This window comes from Cetorhinus maximus, chromosome 13 (genome assembly GCF_964194155.1).
Source record: "Cetorhinus maximus chromosome 13, sCetMax3.hap1.1, whole genome shotgun sequence".
NCBI lineage: Eukaryota > Metazoa > Chordata > Chondrichthyes > Lamniformes > Cetorhinidae > Cetorhinus > Cetorhinus maximus.
Window position 1 is genome coordinate 42,379,970 of NC_135891.1, and position 24,421 is coordinate 42,404,390.

Here is a 24,421-nt window from a genome sequence, read left to right on the forward strand (position 1 = left end):
GACAACATTCATTGGATGTACACAAGACTTACTGAAGCTTCCAAAAATATTTGAAGTAGAGGACTTTCACACAATGCTGCAAGGGACATCTCTGAGAGGGGAATGAATTTGACTCTAAGTGATCCTGCTTTGTTTAGAGAGAGAAATTGATTGTTAATTTGCAGATCACAATCAGAAAACAATGGAAATATTTAATAGGTAATTTGCATTGGCCTTTTCCACATTACAACAGTAAAACACTTTAAATTACTTTATTGGTTGTAATGCGCTTTAGGGCATCCTGATATTGTGGAACACACAATATAGATGCAATTTTTTTTCTTCCCTTCCCTTCCCTTCCCTTCCTTCCTTCCATCCAAAGAGAAATATATCCAATAGGAAGTGAATCCTAAAGTGTTAGAGAGTGAGGTGAACAATATTATGATGAGTAAAATAAAAATTCTAGATAAATTAGTTAGGCTCTAAGGGCCTGGCAAGACATTTCATCACATCCTAATTTTGTAGAAAGAAAAATAATTGTATGATGATCAGTGTTTACAGATGAAACATAATCCAAATTAATATGTATACATACCCAGGAAATCTGGTGGTTCTCCTCATTATGGATATTGCAATGGATTACAGTGACCTTTTGGGGGTGAAAATAGTCCTTTATATTAGAAGTGCAAACAAAAAGAAAACAACAAGAAAGATGCTACATTAATATAAATGCAACAGGAGGGTGTTACTCTTTAGCTTTCTAATGTGAATCTGGCCAATTCTAATGGATAATATGTGTTATGTTTCAATTCATCAACAGTTTCCTTCTTTCTCTGTAAGGCATAGTATTATGACACAGCCGATGGTAAAGGCTGAGTTGTTGAAATCCCAGAGGGAAACTTGAAGCAACTGTCATAACCCCATTTTTTGCAATTTGTAATTTCGACTTGAAGGCTTTGAGTTCAGAAGGAATAAGTCCACCGAGTTTCGTGGCCTTATCTCGTGGTTTTTATATAAAACTAAATTAAACATTTATTAATTTAGCCACAAATTAAACACATACATGTGGCTGCAAATTACTGCCATAATGACTTTTAACAAATCCCTAAATTAATCACCCCCAGGTAAATCTCCACTAAGGCAAAAAAATAGACACCAGGCAAAGCACAATTGACCTTATGAATTCCAAATGAGGTTCCTTTACGAGTTGGTTGGAGGCATACAGGCTGGTTAGGTCTTAAATACGTCTACCATACACACAAATACTCATTTCTTTATATACCTAGCTTTCCTTTGAATGTAAGTTTTCCGTTTAATCACTAGGTCTTTTGAGCTTCAGCTCTTCTAACTATAAAACCCCCTTCAAAGCACCAATTTTATTAGTAGGCTGAAAAAGTAAACACGTTGGGTGGAATTTTCCCAGAATTGCACTAAGTATGGTAGTGGACAGGTAAAATGGAGTCCCACCCACCGACGAAAATGGCGGGGTTTCACACCGTATCATCCCGAGTCCACCTTATTATTTATGTATTCCCGGGAAACATGCCATTTCCATGGTGGGTAGGCTCTCATTCACCCGCTCGCCATCACCCCGCTGTTGCATCACGCTGGCCGCCATCTTTAAAAGGCAGCTGCCTCGCCACCAGCTCACCACCGCTGTCTGAGAGACATGACCAGCAAAGGCAAAAAGACTGCAGCCCCCGTTTCAACGACGGGTCCCTCGAGCAAATGCTGGATGCCTTGGAGGCCCGCCAGGATGTGCTCTACATCCACTCTGGCCACAGGATTGGTAGCAATGTCACAAACACGGCTTGGGAGGCGGTGGCAGGGGTGGTCAGCGTGAACGCCCTGCACGGGAGGACAGCCACCCAGTGCCGCAAAAGGATGAATGATCTCCTCCATTCTGCAGGCGTAAGTGACTCTTTTCATCACTCCTAACTCGCACACTCACAAACCCGTCACACATCCACAGGGCCCTCACTCACTGCCAGTGCAAGGGACATCACCATTCACTCTTTCACACATACCGTCATTGACCTCATCCCATCCATGGGAACACTCACCACCCACACAGGCCAGGCATACTTATCATCTGGCCCGGCAGAAGTCCTGATATACTCTCCCCATCTCTACCCATGCAGGACAAACTGGCTCACAAGAGGAGGGAAAGGTCGCAGGCAGGTGGAGGGATACCGGAAATCAAAGTCCTGACAGAATTCGAAAACAGAGCCATCCAGCGATGACTGGGACCGGTCCTGTGCTGACGGTGAGGTTGGTGCTGCTCTACCAAGTGAGGATCCAGCAGTGCAACATCCATCAGACAACCATGCCATGAGTGATGTGTCCTCTTTCACAGGCCACTGCCACACACTAATTATCTCCCCTTGCTTTCACAGGCACATCTGCCAAACAGCCGACAGAGTCCATGACCCAGGGCCTCCAATCAAGCTCCGAAGAAACCTCTGAAGAGGAATCTGAAGGCACCCTCCCTGAAGTCCCGTCACAGTGCTCACCCACACCGTCCACCAGCCCAGAGACACACACCTCAGTGGGACCTAGCTATAGAGTAGCCTCCGGATCACAATCTGGTAAGCACATTGCATTTTCTGATCCACAACAGGCAGAGGCAGGGACTTCCCAGGTCCCTGGCACTCGGAGGACTGCAGGAGACCAGAACGTTGCTGAGTCCAAGTCAGATGACGAGCTTCTGGACTCGGTCATGTCACAGTTGCTGGAGCTGCAAAGGCAAGCTAGGGAACATCAGGGAGGGATGTCCACTGCACTCCACAGATTGCAAGGCACGATGAAGGAGTCCATCTGTCTTCAGGCTGAGGTGATAGTGCTGGCATTGCAATGCACCAAGGTCAACACTGGTAGGATGGTGGCCGCCATGGAGACCTTGGTCCATGACGTCACTCCTGCAAGGGCTCAACTCCATCACTGACGCCATAGTCGGCCTCCTGTGTGTACATAAGAGAAGTGCTGGGCAGCTTGATCTCACTCCACTACACCTTCCGCCCATGGAGTCAACCAGGGGCCACCAGAAACCATAGGGAGGAAGATCAGCAGGTGCACGCTCTGGAGGCATCCACCCAGGTGACTCTGGGAGTGACTGGCCCATTCAAATCCTATCTTCCTGTACCTCTGCAGAACCAGCTTCAGATCCAGACCCCGAAAGCAGGCTGGGGCCCTCCAAGTCTCGGCCCTCCAGAGGAAGCCCATCAAAGTCATCAAAGACCAGGCCTCACAGTCAGCAGGCTGCCTCCACCTCTGCTCTGGATGTCCAGGAGCACCAAGACGTAGCGGCAGGGTTAGGAACTTTAGGTAAAAGTAGTTGCACAGCCTGGCCATGGGTGTTGATCACTTGTACATACTGTTCACCATTGTCAATAAACTCCTAAGAATGTCACTCTGCCTGTGGCTCCTTGTTCTGATGAGCAGTGTTCTTGTCACTCAGATGTGAAACCTTTCTGCCCAAGATAAAGGCAGGTGTCTCAGTCCAAGGCCTCTTCTCTGTGCTCTGTGCAGCCTTCAAACCACAGTGATGGTCCAGCCTCACACTCCCTGGAAACATTACTGATGCCTGCACTTTGGCGGTGCTGGTCATTGCTGCCAGAATGTAGTGGGCAGGTGCCACAGTGTTCTCGCATACTCTCTGTGTGTTCTCAGCACCTTTAAGGTGGGGCTGGCCCCCATCACACCAGCATCTGCGACCAGTGATGCTGTGCACCAGCACCTGAAGGACTGAGGTGCTAAAGGTGGACACAATATCAGATGTGTCTAAAGTTTCATGGCTGCATCTCTGAGATGGCCCTGATCATGGAGCGCAAAGGAGCTGCCCTCGGCCAGACAGGAGTCGGACAATCTCAAAGGCTATGTGAAGATCTATGGAGTGTCCTCACTGCATGTCATCATCATCCTCCACAAATCTGGCAGCTATGAGGGCCTCCCAAGTGCACCTGCCTCATCTAACCAGTGCGAGAGCCTCATCACCGTCATTGTCACCATCGAGGACCCCCTCATCCTCATCCCCGTCGGCATCCTCCTCATCAGAGGGGACTTCCAGCTCCTCCATCTCCTCCTCAGCCAGCTCCTCTCCCCGTTTCAGCACCAGGTTGTAAAGGGCGCAGCGGGTGATGATGATGAATGACACCCTCTGCGGACTGTATTGCAGAGCTCCACCAGACCAGTCCAGGCACCGGAACCCCATCTTCTGGATCCCAATGGTCTGCTCCACCAAGTTGTGAGCTGCTGCATCAACCTCATTATAGCGTCGCTCTGCTGCAATCTGAGGCCTTCACATCGGTGTCATCAGCCACGGCCTCTGCAGGTAGCCCTTGTCCCCAAGGAGCCAACACTGCAGCTTCTGTGGAATCTGGAAGACTGCAGGGATCTGCAAGCGACTCAGGATGTAGGCATTGTGCACACTCCCTGGAAACCGTGCGCATACCTGCAGGATGCGTTTGTGGTGGTCGCATACCAGCTGCACATTCAGTGAGTGGAAGTCCTTGCGGTTGATGAAGTCCACTGAGTGTAGCGACGGAGACCTAAGCGCCACGCTGAATGCAGTTAATCGCACTCTGCACCTATGGGAATCCCGAGATCAGGGCGAATCCAATGGCCCTTGCATCCTGGCTGTCCTGGTCCCGGGCAAAATGCACGAAGTTGTGTGCCATGGAGAAGATGGCATCTGTGACCTCATGGATGCATTTGTTGGGTGGCTGATTGTGAAATCCCACAGAGGTCACCTGTGGAGCCCTGAAAGGAGTCACTGGCATAGAAATTGAGTGTCGTGGTCACTTCCACAGCCACTGGCAGTGGATGCCCTCCATGTCCCCTTAGCACCAAGTCCTGTAGTAACTGGCAGATGTGAGCCACCAGGTCCCTAGACATGCACAGTTGTCAGCGATACTGGTTCTCAGTCACCTGCAGGAATGGCAGGCAGTGCCTATCGACCCTGTCTGTAGGCGCCAACTAGCCACGGCTTGCTATCGCTCCTGGACAGCGTGTGAGGAAGCCCCTGCTGCCCCTTCTTCATGAGGTTGCTGCACCTGCCTTTGTGCAGCCAGGAGCTTCAGTCACTCTCTCCTCCATCTTCTACAGTCTCTGTAGGCCAGCAGGCTTACAGCTAGATCACCAGGATCCATGATCCTGACGTGCTCCTCCTGCAGCATGAAAGAGAGAGAGAGACCTGGTTATCATGGCTGTACTTAGCATTCTTTCCTGACCCTGTGTGACCACCCCTTAACGCTTCCTGGAGAGTGCTGGTCACCCCTCGGATGGCCAGAGATGAGTGCACTGCATGACTGCCCTGTCAACCTGCGACATGGGGACACTGGTCCAAAACAGGATGCTGAGATTGCAAGGGGACTGTAAGCGCCTCCAGCAGTGACTGCTACATAGCCAGCATTGGCGAGGAGATTGTACAATGTGTGCAGTCCAACTGCTCTGCGGTCCAATAAAGTGGTGGCGGACTCGAAGTCTGTGCCCGGGGAGCAGTGGGGTGGGATGGGGTGGGGTGGTACTCCATGGAGCGCTTGGTGGCCCTTTCGTGCCACCGTGTTGCTTGCATGGGTGGGCAGACTAGGCAACCGACCCCAATCATATCACTGTGGCTGCACCTGATCTGTCTCAGTTGCAGAGGCATGGTCAGTTTAATCAGATATTCCAAATACATGGCCACTCACCCCGCTTACCCTGCCCTCTACCTCGATTGCCTGTGCGTGGGATGCAGAACCAGGGCAGCATTTGACAACCCTGTCACTCCACAGCAGTCGCCTCCAAGGATTTTTTTTTAAAATTGATTCATGGGATGTGGGCTTCGCTGGCTGGGTCAGCATTTATTGCCCATTCCAAGTTGCCCTTGAGAAGGCGGTGGTGAGCTGCCTTCTTGAACTGTTGCATTTCCATGTGGTGTAGGTACACCCACAGTGCTGTTAGGAAGGAAGGAAGGAAGGGAGTTCCAGGATTTTGACCCAGCGACAGTGAAGGAACGGCGATATATTTCCAAATCAGGATGGTGAGTGACTTGGAAGGGAACTTCCAGGTGGTGACATCCCTTTCTATCTGCTGCCCTTATCCTTCTAGATGGTAGTGGTCATGGGTTTGGAAGGCGCTGTCGAAGGAGCCTTGGTGAATTCCTGCAGTGCATCTTGTAGATGGTACACACTGCTGCTACTGTGTGTCGGTGGTGGAGGGAGTGAATGTTTGTGGATGTGGTGCTAATCAAGCGGGCTGCTTTGTCCTGGGTGGTGTCAAGCTTCTTGAGTGTTGTGGGAGCTGCACTCATCCAAGTAATTGGGGAGTATTCCATCACACCCCTGACTTGTGCCTTGTAGATGGTGGACAGGCTTTGGGGAGCCAGGAGGTGAGTTACTCGTCACATGATTCCTAGCCTCTGACCTGCTCTTGTAGCCACAGTATTTATATGACTGGTCCGGTTCAGTTTCTGGTCAATAGTAACGCACAGAATGCTGATACTGAGGGATTCAGTGATGGTAATGCCATTGAACATCAAGGAGCATTGGTTGGATTATCTCTTGTTGGAGATGTTCATTGCCTGACACTTGTGTGGTGCGAATGTTACTTGCCACTTCTCAGCTCAAGCTTGTCCAGGTCTTGCTGCATTTGGACGTGGACTGCTTCAGTATCTGAGGAGTCGTGAACATTGTGCAATCATCAGCGGCGAACACCCTCACTTCTGACCTTAAGATGGAAGGAAGGTCATCAATGAAGCAGCTGAAGATGGTTAGACCGAGGACACTACCCAGAGGAACTCCTGCAGTGATGTCCTGGAGTTGAGATGAATGACCTCCAACAACCATAACCATCTTCCTTTGTGCTGGGCATGATTCTAACCCAGTGGAGAGTTTTCCCCCTGATTCCCATTGACTCCAGTTTTGCTAGGGCCCCTTGATGGCACTCTCGGTCAAATGCTGCCTTGATGTCTAGGACAGTCACTCTCAGGGAGTTCAGCTCTTTTTTCCATGTTTGAACCAAGTCAATATGAGGTCAGGAGCTGTGTGGTCCTAGCGGAACCCAAACTAGGCATCAGTGAGCAGGTTATTCCTAAGCAAGTGCTGCTTGATAGCACTGTTGATGACCCCTTCCATTACTTTACTGATGATGGAGAATAGACTGATGGGGTGGAAATTGGATGGGTTGGATTGGTCCTGCTTTGTGTACAGGACATACCTGGGCAATTTTCCACATAGCCGGGTAGATGCCAGTATTGTAGCTGTACTGGAACAGCTTGGCTAAGGCCACAGCAAGTTCTGGAGCACAAATCGTCAGTACTATTGCCGGAATGTTGTCAGAACCCATAGCCTTTGCAGTATCCAGTGCCTTCAGCTGTTTCACGTGGAGTGAATTGAATTGGCTGAAGACTGGCATCTGTGATGCTGGGGACCTCCGGAGGAGGCCGAGATGGATCATCCACTTGGAACTTCTGGCTGAAGATTGGAGCAAATGCTTCAGCCTTATCTTTTGCACTGATGATCTGGGCTCCTCCATCAGTGAAAATGGGGATATTTGTGGAACCTCCTCCTCCAGTAAACTGTCCATTCACGACTGGATGTGGCAGGACTGCAGAGCTTAGAACCGATCCGTTGGTTGTGGGATTGCTTAGCCCTGTCTATCACTTGCTCTTTATGCTGTTTGGCATGCAAGTAGTCCTGTGTTACAGCTTCACCAGATTGACACCTCATTTTTAGGTATGCCTGGTGCAGCTGCTGGCATGCCCTCCTGCACTCTACATTGAACCAGGGTTGATCCCCTGGCTTGATGGTAATGATAGAGTGGGGGATATGCCAGGCCATGAGGTTGCAGATTGTGTTCGAGTACAGTTCTGCTGCTGCTGCTGATGGCCCACAGCATCTCATGAATGCCCAGTCTTGAGTTGCTAGGTCTGTTCAAAATCTATCCAATTTAGCACGGTGGTAGTACCAGACAACACGATGGAGGGTATCCTCAATGTGAAGGTGGGACTTCGTCTCCACAAATGTGTGGTGGTCACACCTACCGATACTTTCATGGACAGATGCATCTGCGGCAGGCAGGTTGGTGAGGATGAGGTCAAGTATGTTTTTCCCTCTTGTTGGTTCCCTCACCACCTGCCGCAGACCCAGCAGCTATGTCATTTGGAACTCCAGCAGCTCAGCCAGTAGTGGTGCCACTGAGCCACTCTTGGTGATGGACATTGAGGTTCCATAACCCAGTGTATATTCTGTACCTTTGCCACCATCAGTGTTTCCTCCAAGTGATGTTCAACATGGAGGAGCATTGATTCATCAGCTGAGGGAGGGTGGTACCTGGTAATCAGCAGGAGGTTTTCTTGCCCATGTTTGACCTGATGCCATGAGAATTCATGGGGTCCATAGTCAATGTTGGGGACTCCCAGGGCAATCCCCTCCCAACTGTATACCACTGTGCCGCCACTTCTGCTGGGTCTGTCTTGCCGTTGGAACAGGACATGCCCAGGGATGGTGATGCTGGTGTCTGGGACATTATCTGTAAGGTATGATTCTGTGAGAATGACTATGTCAGGCTGTTGCTTGACTAGTCTGTGAGACAGCTCTCCCAATTTCAGCACTAGCCCCCAGATGTTAATAAGAGGGACTTTGCAGGATTGACAGGGTTGAGATTGCTGTTGTCGTTTCTGGTGCCTAGGTTAATGCCAGGTGGTCTGTATGGTTTCATTCCTTTTTTGTGACTTTCTAGTGGTTTGTTACAACTGAGTGGTTTGCTAGGCCATTTCAGAGGGCATCTAAGAATCAACCACATCACTGTGGGTCTGGAGTCATGTGTAGGCCAGACCAGGTAAGGATGACAGATTTCCTTCCTGTAAGGACATTAGTGAACCAGATGGATTTTTACAACAGTCGACAATGGTTCAATGACTTCTAATTCCAGATTTTTTTTTATTGAATTGAAATTCTACCATCTGTCATGGCGGGATTCAAACCTGGGTCTCTGGATTACTAGTCCAGCAACAATACCACTATGCCATCGACTCCCCGAATGGCCAGCACTTGCCTCCGGACGCCCCACCATCCCCTCAGCAGTCACCTCCGGTGCCAGGCATCAGTTGCCCCCATTCCCCCGGTGCCCTGAGGCCTGTAAACAATGGGCGAGCTGTGGTGAACGCTGCTGCTCACTCACCTCAGTTCCCCCAAAGTGAAGGCCGCCAAGTGCATGTCGCCTGCGTGCTGTTGTGAAACACGTCAGCGTGCTTTCCCGCTGATGTGGACAGGCGATACCGCGGGGTTCCAAGAGCTGGCAGGATGGCCTTTTGATTATATGCGCATTTTTTTTTGAAAAATATACTTTATTCATAAAATATCTGGAAGAACATTTCAAAACATTTCAAAATCACAATCACAAAAGTACAATCAGATTCAACTTTTACACATGGATCACAAGGTGCATCAATACAATCAATGAATATTACAATCATTTCAATATGGTCAATGCAGACAATCAGACAATGGTATTGGAGTTAACAACATACATCGTATTGAAGCACCTCCGAGTGCAACATAATTATAATACAATTAGTACTCAATGCATACATTCATTTTGAGCTGTACAGCCCGAGGGGCTCTCAACAGTTCCCAGCCCCTCAGTGCACTGTGGCACAAAGGTCTTAAACAGCGACCTTTCCCCATTGCGCCTTTGCGGCGGCTGCCCCAAGCTTTAGTGCGTCCCTCAGCATGTAGTCCTGGACTTTGGAATGTACCAGTCTGCAACACTCGGTCGGGGACAACTCTTTGTGCTGGAAGACCAACAAGTTTTGGGCAGACCAAAGAGCATCTTTCAACGAGTTGATGATCCTCCAGCTGCAGTTGATGTTTGTCTCGGTGTGTGTCCCTGGGAACAGCCCGTAGAGCACAGAGTCCTGTGTCACAGAACTGCTTGGGATGAACCTCGACAGAAACCACTGCATCTCTCTCCAGGCCTTCTTTGCAAAGGCACAATCCACAAGGAGGTGAACAACGGTCTCGTCCCCACCACAGCCACCTCGAGGGCAACGTGCAGAGGGGATGAGACTCCTGGCGTGTTGGAAGGATTTGACGGGGAGGGCCTTTCTCACCACCAGCCAAGTTATACCTTGGTGCTTGTTGAAGAGTTCTGGCGATGAGGCATTCTGCCAAATGACTTTGACAGTCTGCTTGGGGAACCATCCCACAGGATCCACCCTCTCCTTTTCCTGCAGGGCCTCTAAGACGTTACGTGCCAACCACTGCCTGATGGACTTATGGTCAAAGGTGTTTCTCTGCATAAATTTTTCCACGAGGGACAGGTGGTATGGCACGGTCCAGCTACTTGGAGCGTTCCAGGACAGTGTGGCCAGACCCATCCTTCGCAACACCGGGGACAACTAGAACCTCAGCACGTAGTGACACTTGGTGTTTGCATACCGAGGGTCTACACACAGCTTGATGCAGCCACACACAAAGGTGGCCATCAGTATGAGGGCGATGTTGGGCACGTTTTTTCCCTCTTTATCTAGAGGCTTGTACATCGCATCCCTGCGGACATGATCCATTTTCGACCTCCAGATAAAGCGAAAGATGGCTCGGGTGATTGCCATCGCGCAGGAGTCTGGAATGGGCCAGACCTGTGCCACGTACAGCAATAGCAAGAGTGCCTCACATGACCAGGTTCGTACCCGCAATGGAGAGGGAGCATCGCTCCCACATGCCCAGTTTTCTTTTCACCATAGACACTCACTCCTTTCAGTTTCTATTGCATGCCCTGGTCCCTCTGAACCATATCACCATCCTCTTCAGGCCGACAGCCCTGACGGTGAAGGGGGCAAAGGATCGGTCAGCCAGTTCCCAAAGAACATGGCCTCACTCTTCCCACGATTTACCTTGGCTCCCGAGGCCAGTTCGAACCGGTCGCAGATGTGGATCAGTCTGCACACCGACAGCAGATCTGAGCAGAAGACGGCGACATCGTCCATGTACAGGGAGGCTTTGACCTGAGTGTCTCCACTGCCTGGGATCGTCACTCCTCTTATGCCCGGATCCTTCCTGATGGACTCAGCAAAGGGTTCTATGCAACACACAAACAGGACAGGGGAGAGAGGGCAGCCCTGCCTGACTCCAGATTTAATGGGAAAGCTATCTGATTCCCACCCATTGATTGAGACTGCGCTACTGATGTTAGTGTAGGGCAGTTAGATCCAATTGCGAATTCCGTCCTCAAACCCCATTTTGGAGAGCACATCCACCATGTAAGTGTGCGATATTCTTTCAAAGGCCTTCTCCTGATCTAGGCTGATGAGGCAGGTGTCCACACCCCTGTCCTGCACATAGGCAATCATATCCCTAAGCAGCGCGAGGCTGTCAGAGATCTTCCTGCCCAGCACAGCGCAGGTCTGGTCAGGATGAATCACCAAATCCAGAGTGGACTTGACCCGATTGGCGATGACCTTGGACAGAATCTTATAGTACACATTCAACAGTAAAATGGGTCACCAATTTCTAATTTCCTCCCTTTCCCCCTTGTGCTTGTAGATGAGGGTGATGATGCCTTTCCTCATGGATTCTGACATGCTGCTGGCCAGAAGCATACTCTTGTACACCTCTAGCAGGTCTGGGCCGATCCAGTCCCACAGAGCCGAATAGAACTCCGCCGGCAAGCCGTCGCTTCCAGGAGTTTTACTCTTCTCAAAAGACTCAAGGACCTTAGTCAGTTCGTCAGGAGTTAGCAGTTTGTCCAGGCTCTCCAGTGTGCTGTCGTCTAAGACCTCCGTGATAGAGGACAGGAAGGACTGGGAGGCCGTGCTGTCTGTGGGCTTCACGTCATACAATCCAGCATAAAAGGATTTGCTGATCCTCAAAATGTCGGACTGCGATGACTTTACTGAGCCGTCTTCTTCCTCCAGGCTGCTGATCACAGAGCTCTCTCTGTGTACCTTTTGGAAGAAGAAACGTGAGCACGTCTCATCCTGCTCCATGGAGCGGACTCTGGACCGGAAGATGATCTTGGAGGCCTCCGAGGCAAAGAGCGAGGCTTGCTCGCTCTTCACCTCTTGGAGTTCCTCCTTGACATCGACCCCCATCGACCGCAGCCGGAGAAGGTCCTGCATGTTTTTCTGGAGTCAGGACATTTCCCTCTGTTCCTTTCTAGCTTTCTGGGCGCCTTTGAGGATGAAAAACCCCTTGATGTTTCCCTTGATCGCTTCCCACCAGTGTGTCAGGGACTCAAAGAGGGGTTTCATGGTTCTCCAACTTTTGTAATCCCTCTTGAGCTCGTCAATGTTCTCTGGGGTCAGCAGTTGCACCCCATGTCCCCCCTGCCCACTCTCTGGTCTTCCTCTAAGTGACAGTCAGCCAGTAGGAGGCAGTGGTCAGAGAAGAACACCGGCTTGACGTCGGTGGATCTGACTGCGAACGCACGGGACACAAACAGGAAGTCTATCCTGGAACGGATGGACCCGTCTGGCCGCGACCAGGTGTATCTACGCTGCGCTCCATCTGCAGGGTTGCTGAAGACGTTGTGCAGCTTGGCATCCTTAACTGTTTCCATCAGGGATCTGGACGTAGCGTCCAATCTGCTGTCGGCCCTGCCGGATAGTCCAGCCGCATCGATGATGCAGTTGAAGTTACCGCCCAGAATGACCGACCTGGAGGTCGCCAGCAGCAGTGGGAGCTGCTGAAAGACCGCCAGCCGCTCGCCCTTTTGTGCCGGGGCGTACACGTTAATTAACCGGAGTGGAGCATTCTTGTACATTATGTCTGCTACAAGGAGGTGCCCGCCCACGACCTCCTTAACCTCGGAGACGGTGAAGTTGCCTCCCCACATCAGAATACCCAGGCTGGAGGAACGAGAGTCGTTTCCTCCCGACCAGGTCGATGGCCCATGGGACCACCATCGTGGCCATTGCCTGTAGGAGCTGAGGTACGGTATCACACACTCCTGCAGAAACAACAGGTCAGCTTTGACCTTGGCAACGTAGTCCAAGGTCGCAACACATCGCGTAGTAGATTTAATGCTACGCACATTTATGGATACAATCTTTACACCCATTTTAAAGCATTTAGTCTCTTACCAAACCTGTTGTCCTTGAGGGTTTCAGACCTTTGGTCTGCTCCTGTATACCCATAGTGTTCACAAATTGCCTCACTTTGGATGGGCTGAGGAAACTATCCTGAACCACCCCATTGGAGATGTTCCACTCAGGTGGCATCTGGGGTTTCGTGCAAAGAACGGGATTTGAAATGTCCTCTGTTGGAGGAGTCTCTCCGATCCTCTCCCCCTCTGGGGCGTTGCTGCTCCCGGCTTCCTGGAGCTGGGGTGCGCTGAGCACTTCACTACTCCCAGATTCCTGGGGCTGGGGTGCGCTGGCCTCTTCGGGTTGTGGGCAAAGTTTTGGTGCACTGGGCTCCTCATTGTCTCCAATGTTCTGGAGCTCGGGTGTCTCGTCCTCCAACTCCCTGGAGCTTTGCCACTTCTTCTGTAGGTGCTGCCCTTGCACTTCTTCGTCCGAAGAGCAGCTGCCCTTGTCATCCATTTCGGATGGGAGATGCCTCTTGCCACTTGTCTGGGAAGTGGCTTGGTCCCTTCTTAGCCCATTCTTCCTTTTGGCTCTCTTCACCAGCTGCCACTCCCCCTGCTGCTTTTCCACTGCTGCCTCCTCCTCCTCCATTGATTCGCTCTCCTGAGGAGTGAGAGGTTCAAGGGTCAGTGCTGTTGATTGGCTGTCTGCTGCCTCAATCTTTTCCTCCACCTTGTCTCTCTGTGTCCTCCTTTGTCCCATTGTTCTCACTGGGGGCCTTGGTGGTTGGCGGGTTGCAAGTGTCCTTGGTAGTATAGACACAAAGCATTTCATCTGCTTCCCCCTCATTAGCTTTGGCTGCCCGTGCATAAGTGAGGCAGCGTTTTGGGCAGGTCCTGTAGAGGTGGCCTGCCTCGCCACACAGGTTGCAGCATTTAGCCTGTTTGCAGTCCTTTGTCTGGTGCCCTTCCTGTTTGCAGTTCTTGCAGAGGGCGGCGCTGCAGTTGGCCGCCACATGACCAGACTTGCCGCATAAGTGACAAAGTTTGGGCTGCCCAGCATAGACAAGGTAGCCACGGCTTCCCCCGATAGCGAAGCTGGAAGGAGGGTGGCAGATGGCTCCCTTACCATCGGTCTTGAGCGTGACCTTGACCTGGCGTTTGCATGTCCAAATCCCGAAGGCGTTTCTAACCTCGGTGCAGCTCCCAACCTTGTCGACGTACCTGGCGAGGAAGGTAAACACGTCGGCAAAAGGGACGTGGGGGTTGTAGAGATGCACCGTCACCACACAGTCCCGTTGCAACAGCAGAACAAAGAGCGGCTCCACCGTCAGGATCTTCATCTCCGGCTGGTCTCTCTTCTCCTCGAACACCTTCAGGAACTTGACGCAAGCTGCCACACGCTTGAAAGTCACGTCGAAAAATCCAGCGCTGGGGAAGTCTTGCAGGGAGTAGATCTCCTCCGCTTCAAATCCACACACCTTCAACAGGATCCGCTTGATGAAGAAGGCCCGATCCATGGGTGCTCCTCCTTCGCTGTCCTTCACCGTCACCCGAATGGTGTTACGTACCCCATGGTATGGGGCTCAACTGGTTATAGCCAACGCTTCACAACTACACTTGATCTTAGCCAAAAGGCCGAGAAGCGATCCGCAGATGTATTACAATTAGCTGCCCACTAACTGGTAGCGGGAAACACAGCTCGCCATTGGCTGGCTGAGAGGACAATCATGACCTGCCTTCACAGTCATGAAGCAGGCCGTGCCATATTTTCCATGCACACCACCTATCACACCCGCCGCCAGCGGGCTTGGAAAATTCCACCCATTGTTTGGCTTCTTCTAGCTAGGTGCAAGGTTTTACCCGCAGTCTTGAATGGTTTATTCAAGAAATGCAAATGAACACTTTACCTTACTGTTCTCCTTACCATTCACCCAATTAACATCTCAAAACTACCAAACAGAGCACCCAGACTAGCTGGCTTCAATCCAATTAAGACACACACAGACACACACCTAGACACAGACCTCCACTAGAATTCTATTTTAAAAAATAATTTCCAAAAACATTATACACATTAATATCTCTTCATCACAGTAGGAGTCAGCCAAGTATGAATAAAACACCTTTTATTGGTTGTAGCTAATCAAATTGAGCAAACTCCAGTCTTCGAACGAGAGATCAGGAACCGGAGATTGTCTATCTTAAGTAGCGTACGTTTTTTTTAACATATTAAATCCACTAAACTCATTCCCTTGGCTTATTTTTTAGGTTCTCTTGTACCATAAGTATCTGCCTTTTTCTCCTGTGAAAATGGATGCAATGTACTCCAGCAAATCTGTCATTCCCCAAATAACAATTATAATCACATTTGTAGCTGTCTTTATTAGGGCCACATTCCCTTTAGCATTCTCCTTAATGCATTCATATAAACTTTGATCATGTTTGATATTATTTACCGAAACCTAGCAGATCCTCCCAGTGAGACAGAGATAGGATTTTACAATGAGCATGGAAATTGGGCAGTAAGTGGAGAAAGGCACACATTCCCAGTAAAAGAATTTGGAACAAAAGTTTGTAAGAGGTTCCTCCAGAGAAAATAAGAAGTGTTTGACTGATTCATGGAATATCCCTGCTTTTGTTACTCATTTCAAGTAGACAAATAAATATCACAGTTATTTTAATTAAGTATCTACTTGTAATGGGTAAGGGAATAACTCCTTACTATTCAGCATTAGGCTCTGATATTCTTTTTATCAAATATCACTGCAAGTGGAATTTACCAAATAAATACCAAACTGTTCATAAAACAGGTAAAATTCTGGATATTTCTTTAGAATCCTTCCAACCCTAAAAAAAATTGTGTAGGCCTCTCAAATCTGTTTATTTATATGAGCAAGCATTGTTTAATGAAATACTTCATTGGCTGTCAAGTGTTGTGGGTTCCCAGGGCTGGTTCCCACTGACTTCATACCACTGTGTCTCCTGTTCCATCAGTTTGCTACAACAAAATAGCTTACTAAACCACTTCAGAGGCTGTTTAAGAGTCAGCCTCATTGCACGGTGTGTGTGGGACTAAAGTCACAAAAAAAAAGTCACTAGACTGATTATGTTTCCATTCCAAAAGGAATTATTGAACCTATTTGGATTTATACAACTACAAGAATCCAACAGCCATTTTTAATTGAATTCAAATTCTAAAACTGCCATGGTCAGTTTTGAATTATTTCACTGGATTATCAGCCCAGTATCTTAACCATTGAGCCACTGTACCATGTGTTAAGGTATACTCACAATTTGTACTAAATGGTGGTGTTTAATCTGGATGCGGATTTAACATAAGTGTTTGAAAATATTTAACATTTAAAAGTAAACTGAACAGAAATAGTAAGTTTTTTAAAAACCCAAATCAATAGAATTCAATTTAAATTGATGAGATCAGACAATGCAAAGGAGAGTTTAAGCAAAAGACCGAGCTTCAAATTAGAGTTTGATCAATATAGATAGGACAAAGAATGTTACAAATGTGAAAAAAGTAAAATAAATAGCAAGCTGGATGGAAGAAAGAATGAGAGGGAATTTGGGAAATTCAAGGCCAATGAGAAACTCTTTCGAGTTATCAACAGTCACAGATTGCAACTCTTTCGAGTACAATCACAGTTCTTGGTTTCCGGGAGTGGAACATGAACCTACAACCCTCTGATTCAAAGGCAAGGGTGCTATGAACTGAGCCACAGCTGACACCTAAGGCCAATGAGAAGGAGAACACCACCCAGCATCAAGTTAATTAGAAGGAACAGAGAAACATGCATCAGCTGTAAGTCTGGTAAGTGAAGCCGCAGAACTAAGATCCACTATTTCATTTAACCAAATCTGCATTCAAATTTGAAAGAGGGAAATGATACTGATGGCCTTATACAGACATTTGAATTGTTAAGCAGTTGCCAAAAGTGGGATCAAAACAAATGGGTCAGTCAACTTTCAACTTCAGTAAGTGGAGAGGCATTCACGCTCATTGTGCCAAAACTAATGATGGAAAACATGTTATATTCACTGCTTATTATTTAACACATGAAGTGCATATGCAGAAATTGAAGCACTCAAGAAAGAGTCAGTTCAGTACTTATAGGAAATGATTATTAAGCTTAAACATACTTGAAAAATATAGCTGGAAAGCAAAGACATAAGAAACAACAAAGGTCTTTGCCATTTAATACTAAGGAGCAGAATTTGTACCACCTGAGACACTTATGAGCCCAGCTCAAAAGGATAAGTGGCAATCAATTAATATATATTTTTAAAAAACTAAGAAGCTTATCCACTTTACAAAATAAAATAATATGGAACTAGAAAAGCAGAAAAAAATTGAAATGATGATTATATTATCTATCTGATATCCTGGAAAGCACAACAAAGAACAAAGAAAAGTACAGCACAGGAACTGGCCCTTTGGCCCTCCAAGCCTGCGCCGATCATATTGCCTGTCAAACTAAAACATTTTGCACTTCCGGGGTCCGTATCCCTCTATTTCCCATCCTATTCATGTATTTGTCAAGCTGCCTCTTAAACACCACTATCATACCTGCTTCCACCACCTCCTCTGGCAGCAAATTCCAGACACTCACTACCCTCTGCGTAAAAAACTTGCCCCGCACACCTCCTCTAAAGTTTTCTCCTCTCACCTTAAATCTATGTCCCCTAGTAATTGACTCTTCCACCCTGGGAAAAATCTTCTGACTATCTACTCTGTCCATGCCAGTCATAATTTTATAAACTTCTATCAAGTCACCCCTCAATCTCCATCGCTCTAGTGAGAACAATCCGAGTTTCTCCAACCTCTCCTCATAGCTAATAACCTCCAGACCAGGCAGCATCCTGGTAAACCTCCTCTGCACCCTCTCCAATGCCTTCATATCCTTCTGGTAATGTGGTGACCAGAATTGCATGCAATATTCCAAGTGTGGCCTAACCAAGGTTCTATACAGCTGCAGCATGACTTCCCAGCTTTTATACTCAATACCCCTGCCAACGAAGGCAAGCATGCCATATGCCTTCCTGACTACCTTATCTACCTGCGTTGCCACTTTCAGTGACCTGTGGACCTGTACACCCAGATCCCTCTGCCCGTCGATGCACTTAAGGGTTCTGCCATTTACTGTATAATTCCTACCCGTATTGGACATTCCAAAATGCATTACCTCACATTTGTCCGGATTAAACTCCATCTGCCATTTCTCCGCCCAAGTCTCCAACCGATCTATATCTCGTTGTATCCTTTAACAATCGTCTTCACTATCTGCAACTCCTCCAACCTTAGTGTCATCTGCAAACTTACTAATTAGCCCAGTTACATGTTCCTCCAAATCATTTATGTATACTACAAACAGCAAAGGTCCCAGCACTGATCCCTGCGGAACACCACTAGTCACAGCTCTCCATTCAGAAAAGCACCCTTCCACTGCTACCCTCTTTCTTCTATGACCAAGCCAATTCTGTATCCATCTTGCTAGCTCACCTCTGATCCCGTGCGACTTTACCTTCTGTACCAGTCTGCCATGAGGGACCTTGTCAAAGGCCTTACTGAAATCCATGTAGATAACATCATCTGCCCTTCCATCATTGATCATCTTTGTCACTAACTTGAAAAACTCGATCAAGTTAGTGAGACACGACCTCCCCTTCACAAAACCATGCTGCCTCTCACTAATAAGCCCATTTGCTTCCAAATGGTAGTAAATCCTGTCACGAAGAATCTTCTCCAATAATTTCCCTACCACTGACGTAAGGCTCACCGGCCTGTAATTTCCTGGATTATCCCTGCTACCCTTCTTAAACAATGGAACAACATTGGCCATTCTCCAGTCCTCTGGGACCTCACCCGTAGCCAGTGAGGATGCAAAGATTTCTGTCAAGGCCCCAGCAATCTCCTCCCTTGCCTCCCTCAGTACTCTAGGATAGATCCCATCTGGCCCTGGGGGCTTATCCACCTTAATATTCTTCAAGATGGCTAACATCTCCTCTTTTTTGATCTCAACATGATCCAGGCTATCTACACACTCTTCCCTAGACAAATCGACCGCTAAGTCCTTATTTTTGGTGAATACTGATGAGAAGTACTCATTTAGTATCTCTCCCATTTCTTCTGGCTCCACACACAGATTCTCACCTCTGTCCCTGAGTGGGCCTACCCTTTCCCTGGCTACCCTCTTGCTTTTTACATATGTATAAAAGGCCTTGGGATTTTCCTTAATCCTGGTTGCCAATGACTTTTCATGACCCCTTTTAGCCCTCCTGACTCCTTGCTTAAGTTTCTTCCTACTTTCTTTATATTCTTCACGGGCTTCATCTGTTCCCAGCCTTCTAGCCCTTACGAATGCTTCCCTTTTCTTTTTGACTAATCTCACAATATCCTTCGTTATCCAAGGTTCCTGAAACTTGCCATACTTATCCTTCATCCTAGCAGGAACATGCTGGTCCTGAATTCTTATCAACTGACATTTGAAAGCCCCCCATATGTCAGTTGTTGATTTGCCCTCAAACATCCGCCTCCAGTCTAGATTCCTCAGTTCCTGCCTAATATTGTTATAATTAGCCTTCCCCCAATTAAGCACCTTAACCCGAGGACTCCTGTTATCCTTATCCACCAGTACCTTGAAACTTACTGAATTATGGTCACTTTTCCTGAAATGCTCCCCTACTGAAACTTTGACCACCTGGCCGGGTTCATTCCCTAATACCAGGTCCAGTATTGCCCCTTCCCTAGTTGGACTATCTACATATTGTCTCAGGAAGCCCTCCTGGATGTACCTTACAAATTCTGCACCATCCAAACCCCTAGCAGTAAGTGATTCCCAGTCAATATAGGGAAAGTTAAAATCGCCCACCACAACAACCCTATTGCTTTTACATCTTTCCAAAATCTGCCTACATAACTGTTCTTTAATCTCCCACCGGCAATCGGGAGGCCTATAGTAAACCCCCAACATTGTGACTGGACCCTTCCTATTCCGGAGCTCTACCCACATTGCCTCGCTGCATGAGCCCTCTGAGGTGTCCTCCTGTTGTACAGCTGTGATATTCCCCTTAACCAGCAGTGCAACTCCCCCACCTCTTCTACATCCCTCTCTATCCTGCCTGAAACATCTAAATCCTGGAACGTTTATCTGCCAATCCTGTCCATCCTTCAACCAAGTCTTTGTAATAGCAATAACATCATAGTCCCAAGTACTAATCCAAGCTCTAAGCTCATCTGCCTTGCCTGTTATGCTTCTCACATTGAAACAAATGCATTTCAGACCCCCAGTCCCACTGTGTTCAGTAATTTCTCCCTGCCTGCTCTTCCTCTTAGTCCTACTGGCCATATTCACTAGTTCCCAGTCATTTATTTCACTTGCAGACCTATTTTTCTGGTTCCCATCCCCCTGCCATATTTGTTTAAACCCTCCCAAGTGAAACTAGCAAACCTCGCAGCCAGGATATTGGTGCCCCTCCAGTTTAGATGCAACCCATTCTTCTTGTACAGGTCCCACCTGCCCGGGAAGAGATCCCAATGATCCAGATATCGGAAACCCTCCCTCCTACACCATCTGTTCGGCCACGTGTTTAGTTGCACTATCTTCCTATTTCTAGCCTCACTGGCACATGGCACAGGGAGTAATCCTGAGATTACAACCCTAGAGGTCCTGTTTTTTTAACTTTCCGCCTAACTCCCTGAACTCCCGCTTCAGGACCTCGTCACTCTTCCTGCCTATGTCGTTAGTACCAATGTGTACCACGACCTCTGGCTGTTCTCCCTCCCCCTTCAGAATGTCCCATACTCGATCAGAGACATCCTGGACCCTGGCACCAGGGAGGCAACATACTATCCTGGTGTCTCTTTCACAACCACAGAAGCGCCTATCTGAGCCCCTGACTATAGAGTCCCCTATGACAATTGTTCTTCTGTGCTTTTACCCCCCCTGCTGAACAACAGAGCCAGCCATGGTTCCACTGCTCTGGCTACTGCTGTTGTTTTCCCCTGATAGGCCACCCCCCAACAGTATCCAAAACGGTATACCTGTTGGAGAGGGGGACAGCGACAGGGGATTTCTGCACTGACTGCCTGCCCCTTCTAGTGGTCACCCATCTATCTGTCTGTACCTTGGGTGTGACAATGTCTGCAAAACTCCTGTCTATGGCACTTTCCGTCACCTGAATGCTCCTAAGTGCTGCTCCATCTGATCCATGCGGTCTGTGAGGAGCTGCAATTGGGTACACTTCCTGTAGATGTAGTTGTCCGGGACACTTGAAGCGTCACGCAGGAAGTGTGATCTGTGACAGATTTCCCACATCCCACAGGTGAAGCACTTCACCCCAGCAACTCCCATTTCTAGAACTGTTTAATAAATTAATTTAAATCCAGTAACTGCTTATTGACTCCTTATTAACTATACGTTCCCTAGGGCTAGATTTCTACTATAAATACTAAATTCTAAGAACAGTAATCACCTGCTTCTGGGCTAGATACCCTCTACTTATTAATTAAGCGATTAATTTATTTGGTTTAATTAGTTTAACAAAGTTTTAGTTTCAAATTCAGTGTAGATTCTCTACCAGCCAATCAGGTCACAGATTTACCGTGAAACCCCTTTTAATTTTTTTTTTTTAAAAAGACCCGAGGTCCGCCCTCCGACTCTGCTCCCTGGAACTAGGCCGCGAATCCCTGAGGTAAGGTTTTTATATTCACGGCTGTGGAACTCCGCTCCCTAGAACTAGGCCGCGAATCCCCGAGGTAAGGTTTTTATATTCACGGCTGTGGAACTCCGCTCCCTAGAACTAGGCCGCGAATCCCCGAGGTAAGGTTTTTATAGTCACCACTCTGGAACTAGGCCACGAATCCCCGAGGTAAGGCTTTTATATTCACCACTCTGGAACTAGGCCACGAATCCCCGAGGTAAGGTTTTTATATTCACCGCTGTGGAACTAGGCCACAAATCCCCGAGGTAAGGTTTTTATATTCACCGCTGTGCAACTCCGCTCCCTGGATCTAGGCCGTGAATCCCTGAGGTAAGGTTTTTATATTCACCGCTGTGGAACTAGGCCACGAATCCCCGAGGTAAGGTTTTTATATTCACAGCTGTGGAACTCCGCTCCCTAGAATTAGGCCGCGAATCCCCGAGGTAAGGTTTTTATAGTCACCACTCTGGAACTGGGCCACGAATCCCCAAGGTAAGGTTTTTATATTCACCGCTGTGGAACTCCACTCCCTGGAACTAGGCCGCGAATCCCTGAGGTAAGGTTTTTATACTCACCACTCTGGAACTAGGCCACGAATCCCCGAGGTAAGGTTTTTATATTTACCACTCTGGAACTCCGCTCCCTGGAACTAGGCCGCGAATCCCCGAGGTAAGGTTTTTATATTCACCGCTGTGGAACTAGGCCACGAATCCCCGAGGTAAGGTTTTTATATTCACCGCTGTGGAACTCCACTCCCTGGAACTAGGCCGCGAATCCCCGAGGTAAGGTTTTTATATTCACCGCTGTGGAACTCCGCTCCCTGGAACTAGGCCGCGAATCCCCGAGGTAAGGTTTTTATACTCACCACTCTGGAACTAGGCCACGAATCCCCGAGGTAAGGTTTTTATATTCACCGCTGTGGAACACCGCTCCCTGGAACTAGGCCGTGAATCCCCGAGGTAAGGTTTTTATACTCACCACTCTGGAACTAGGCCACGAAAACCTGAGATAAGGTTTTTATACTCACCGCTCTGGAACTCCGCCCTCTGACTCTGCTCCCTGGAACTTGTACGAAGCTTGTATGAATTTTTCTCAATATTTTCCACTATGTCCCCATTCCCTATCTCAACATCTATTATAGTAACTGCCTTTCTGAATTTTCAAGCTGTTATTACACTGCTCCCCAGTCAAAAGCCTTAAGTACAACTTTTAACAGAAAGCTGGTCTTTCAGCATGTAAGTTTACATAGACAGCTTCCATTATAAATGCTTAAATGTGGTTATGGGATAAAAATAAAGAAAAAAATAGTAACTTTAAAATGAGGACTGAATCACATCGGCAGATTTGTTTGTTCACTGATCCTACTTTGTGATTAGTTATTCCAGACACTCCATGGGCAATGCCCTGTGAGAACCAACAGTATAAATAAATAGAATGGTAATCTACTTTACCAACTAGTAGTTATCAGCTTGAGCTGAGATCCTAATGTAACAGAAAATGATACTTTCGTCTTTGTTGCATTGACTCCATTTATATATTTGTTCCTAAAATACATTTTAGTGCAAAAATAGTAATATAAAGTTGTAATGCTTTACTTACTATTGAGAGGAAAAATAGCAAGATCCCTATGTCCATACTGATGTGCATAATCCTGTCCTATTGTAAGATTTTGAAAATACACTAAGCATACAATCTACTCATAGGAGATTTACTTCGCAAAAGGAAACTGGTTCAGCAAATTTTAATATGGTTTAATGAAGAAATGGGTGTAAACTGGACTTTACACAAGACTGCCCACATTCAATATTCCCTCCAATAGCTTGAGGGAAGCTGTCAAATGTTGCTAAATATCGTTATCTCTTGTTACAACATTGTAAAAAAATCTAATCCTGATTTAATGAAGGGTAGGACTGGGCGTTAAATATTCCTGGGTACAAGATGTTTAGGAGAGACAGGAAAAGAAGAAAGCAGATGTCGGGGAGGAGTGGCAGTACTGATTAAAGCTGACATTATGGTACTGGAGAGAGAGGGTGTTCCAAAGGGGTCAAGGACAGAATCTCTCCGGCTAGCAGTAAGGAATTAAAAAGATGCAATAACATTGATCGGCATAATATATAAACCACCAACTAATGGAAGGGATGTAGAGTAACAAATCTGCAAAGAAAGCACAGGGAAGTGCAAGAATTATAGAGTAATTATAATGGGGGACTTCAATTATCCAAACATAGAATAGAATAGGAATAGTGCAAAGGGACAAGAGGGGCAAGAGTTCTTGAAATGTGTTCTGCAGCAGTATGCTTCCGGTCCAATGAGAGGACATGCACTTTTGGACCTGGTTCTGGGGAATGAGTTGGCCCAAGTGGATCAAATTGCAGTAGGAGACATTTAGGGGACAGTGACCATTGTATCAAAGTGTTTAGGTTGGCCTTGGAAAAGGACAAGGAACAACCCAGAAGGGAAAAAAACAGTTCAGACCAGTACCCTTATTTCCCAGTTTTTACTGTTTTTTTTGTTCTGGAAATCCAGAGCAGGTATAATTAGGGGAAAGCCAACTTTGATGGGATGAGAATGCATCTGAATTGTGTTGGAATCGAAGTTGGCGGAAAAGACAGTGGCTGAACAATGGGCTACCTTCAAAGAAAAAGTGCTGCAGACGATGTCAAGGTATATTCCCTCGAAGTGGAAAGGCAGGACAAATAAATCAAGAGTGCTTTGGATGATG

General features: G+C 47.6%; 1 protein-coding gene across 3 annotated transcripts in view; it reads right to left on the reverse strand.

Annotated features, from left to right (window-relative positions):
• Positions 1–23,453, reverse strand: part of LOC144688571 (cadherin-like protein 26) — a 116,195-nt gene extending 92,742 nt beyond the window's left edge. For all 3 annotated transcript variants that reach the window (XM_078555308.1, XM_078555307.1, XM_078555306.1), the window contains exons 1-2: positions 23,299–23,453; positions 575–628 (exon numbers count right to left, since the gene is read on the reverse strand). In XM_078555308.1, the coding sequence (XP_078411434.1) occupies positions 575–628; positions 23,299–23,346 (102 nt within the window). In that variant the 5' untranslated portion in view covers positions 23,347–23,453. The remainder of the gene's footprint in view (positions 1–574; positions 629–23,298) is intronic.
• Between the last annotated feature and the right edge of the window lie 968 nt (positions 23,454–24,421).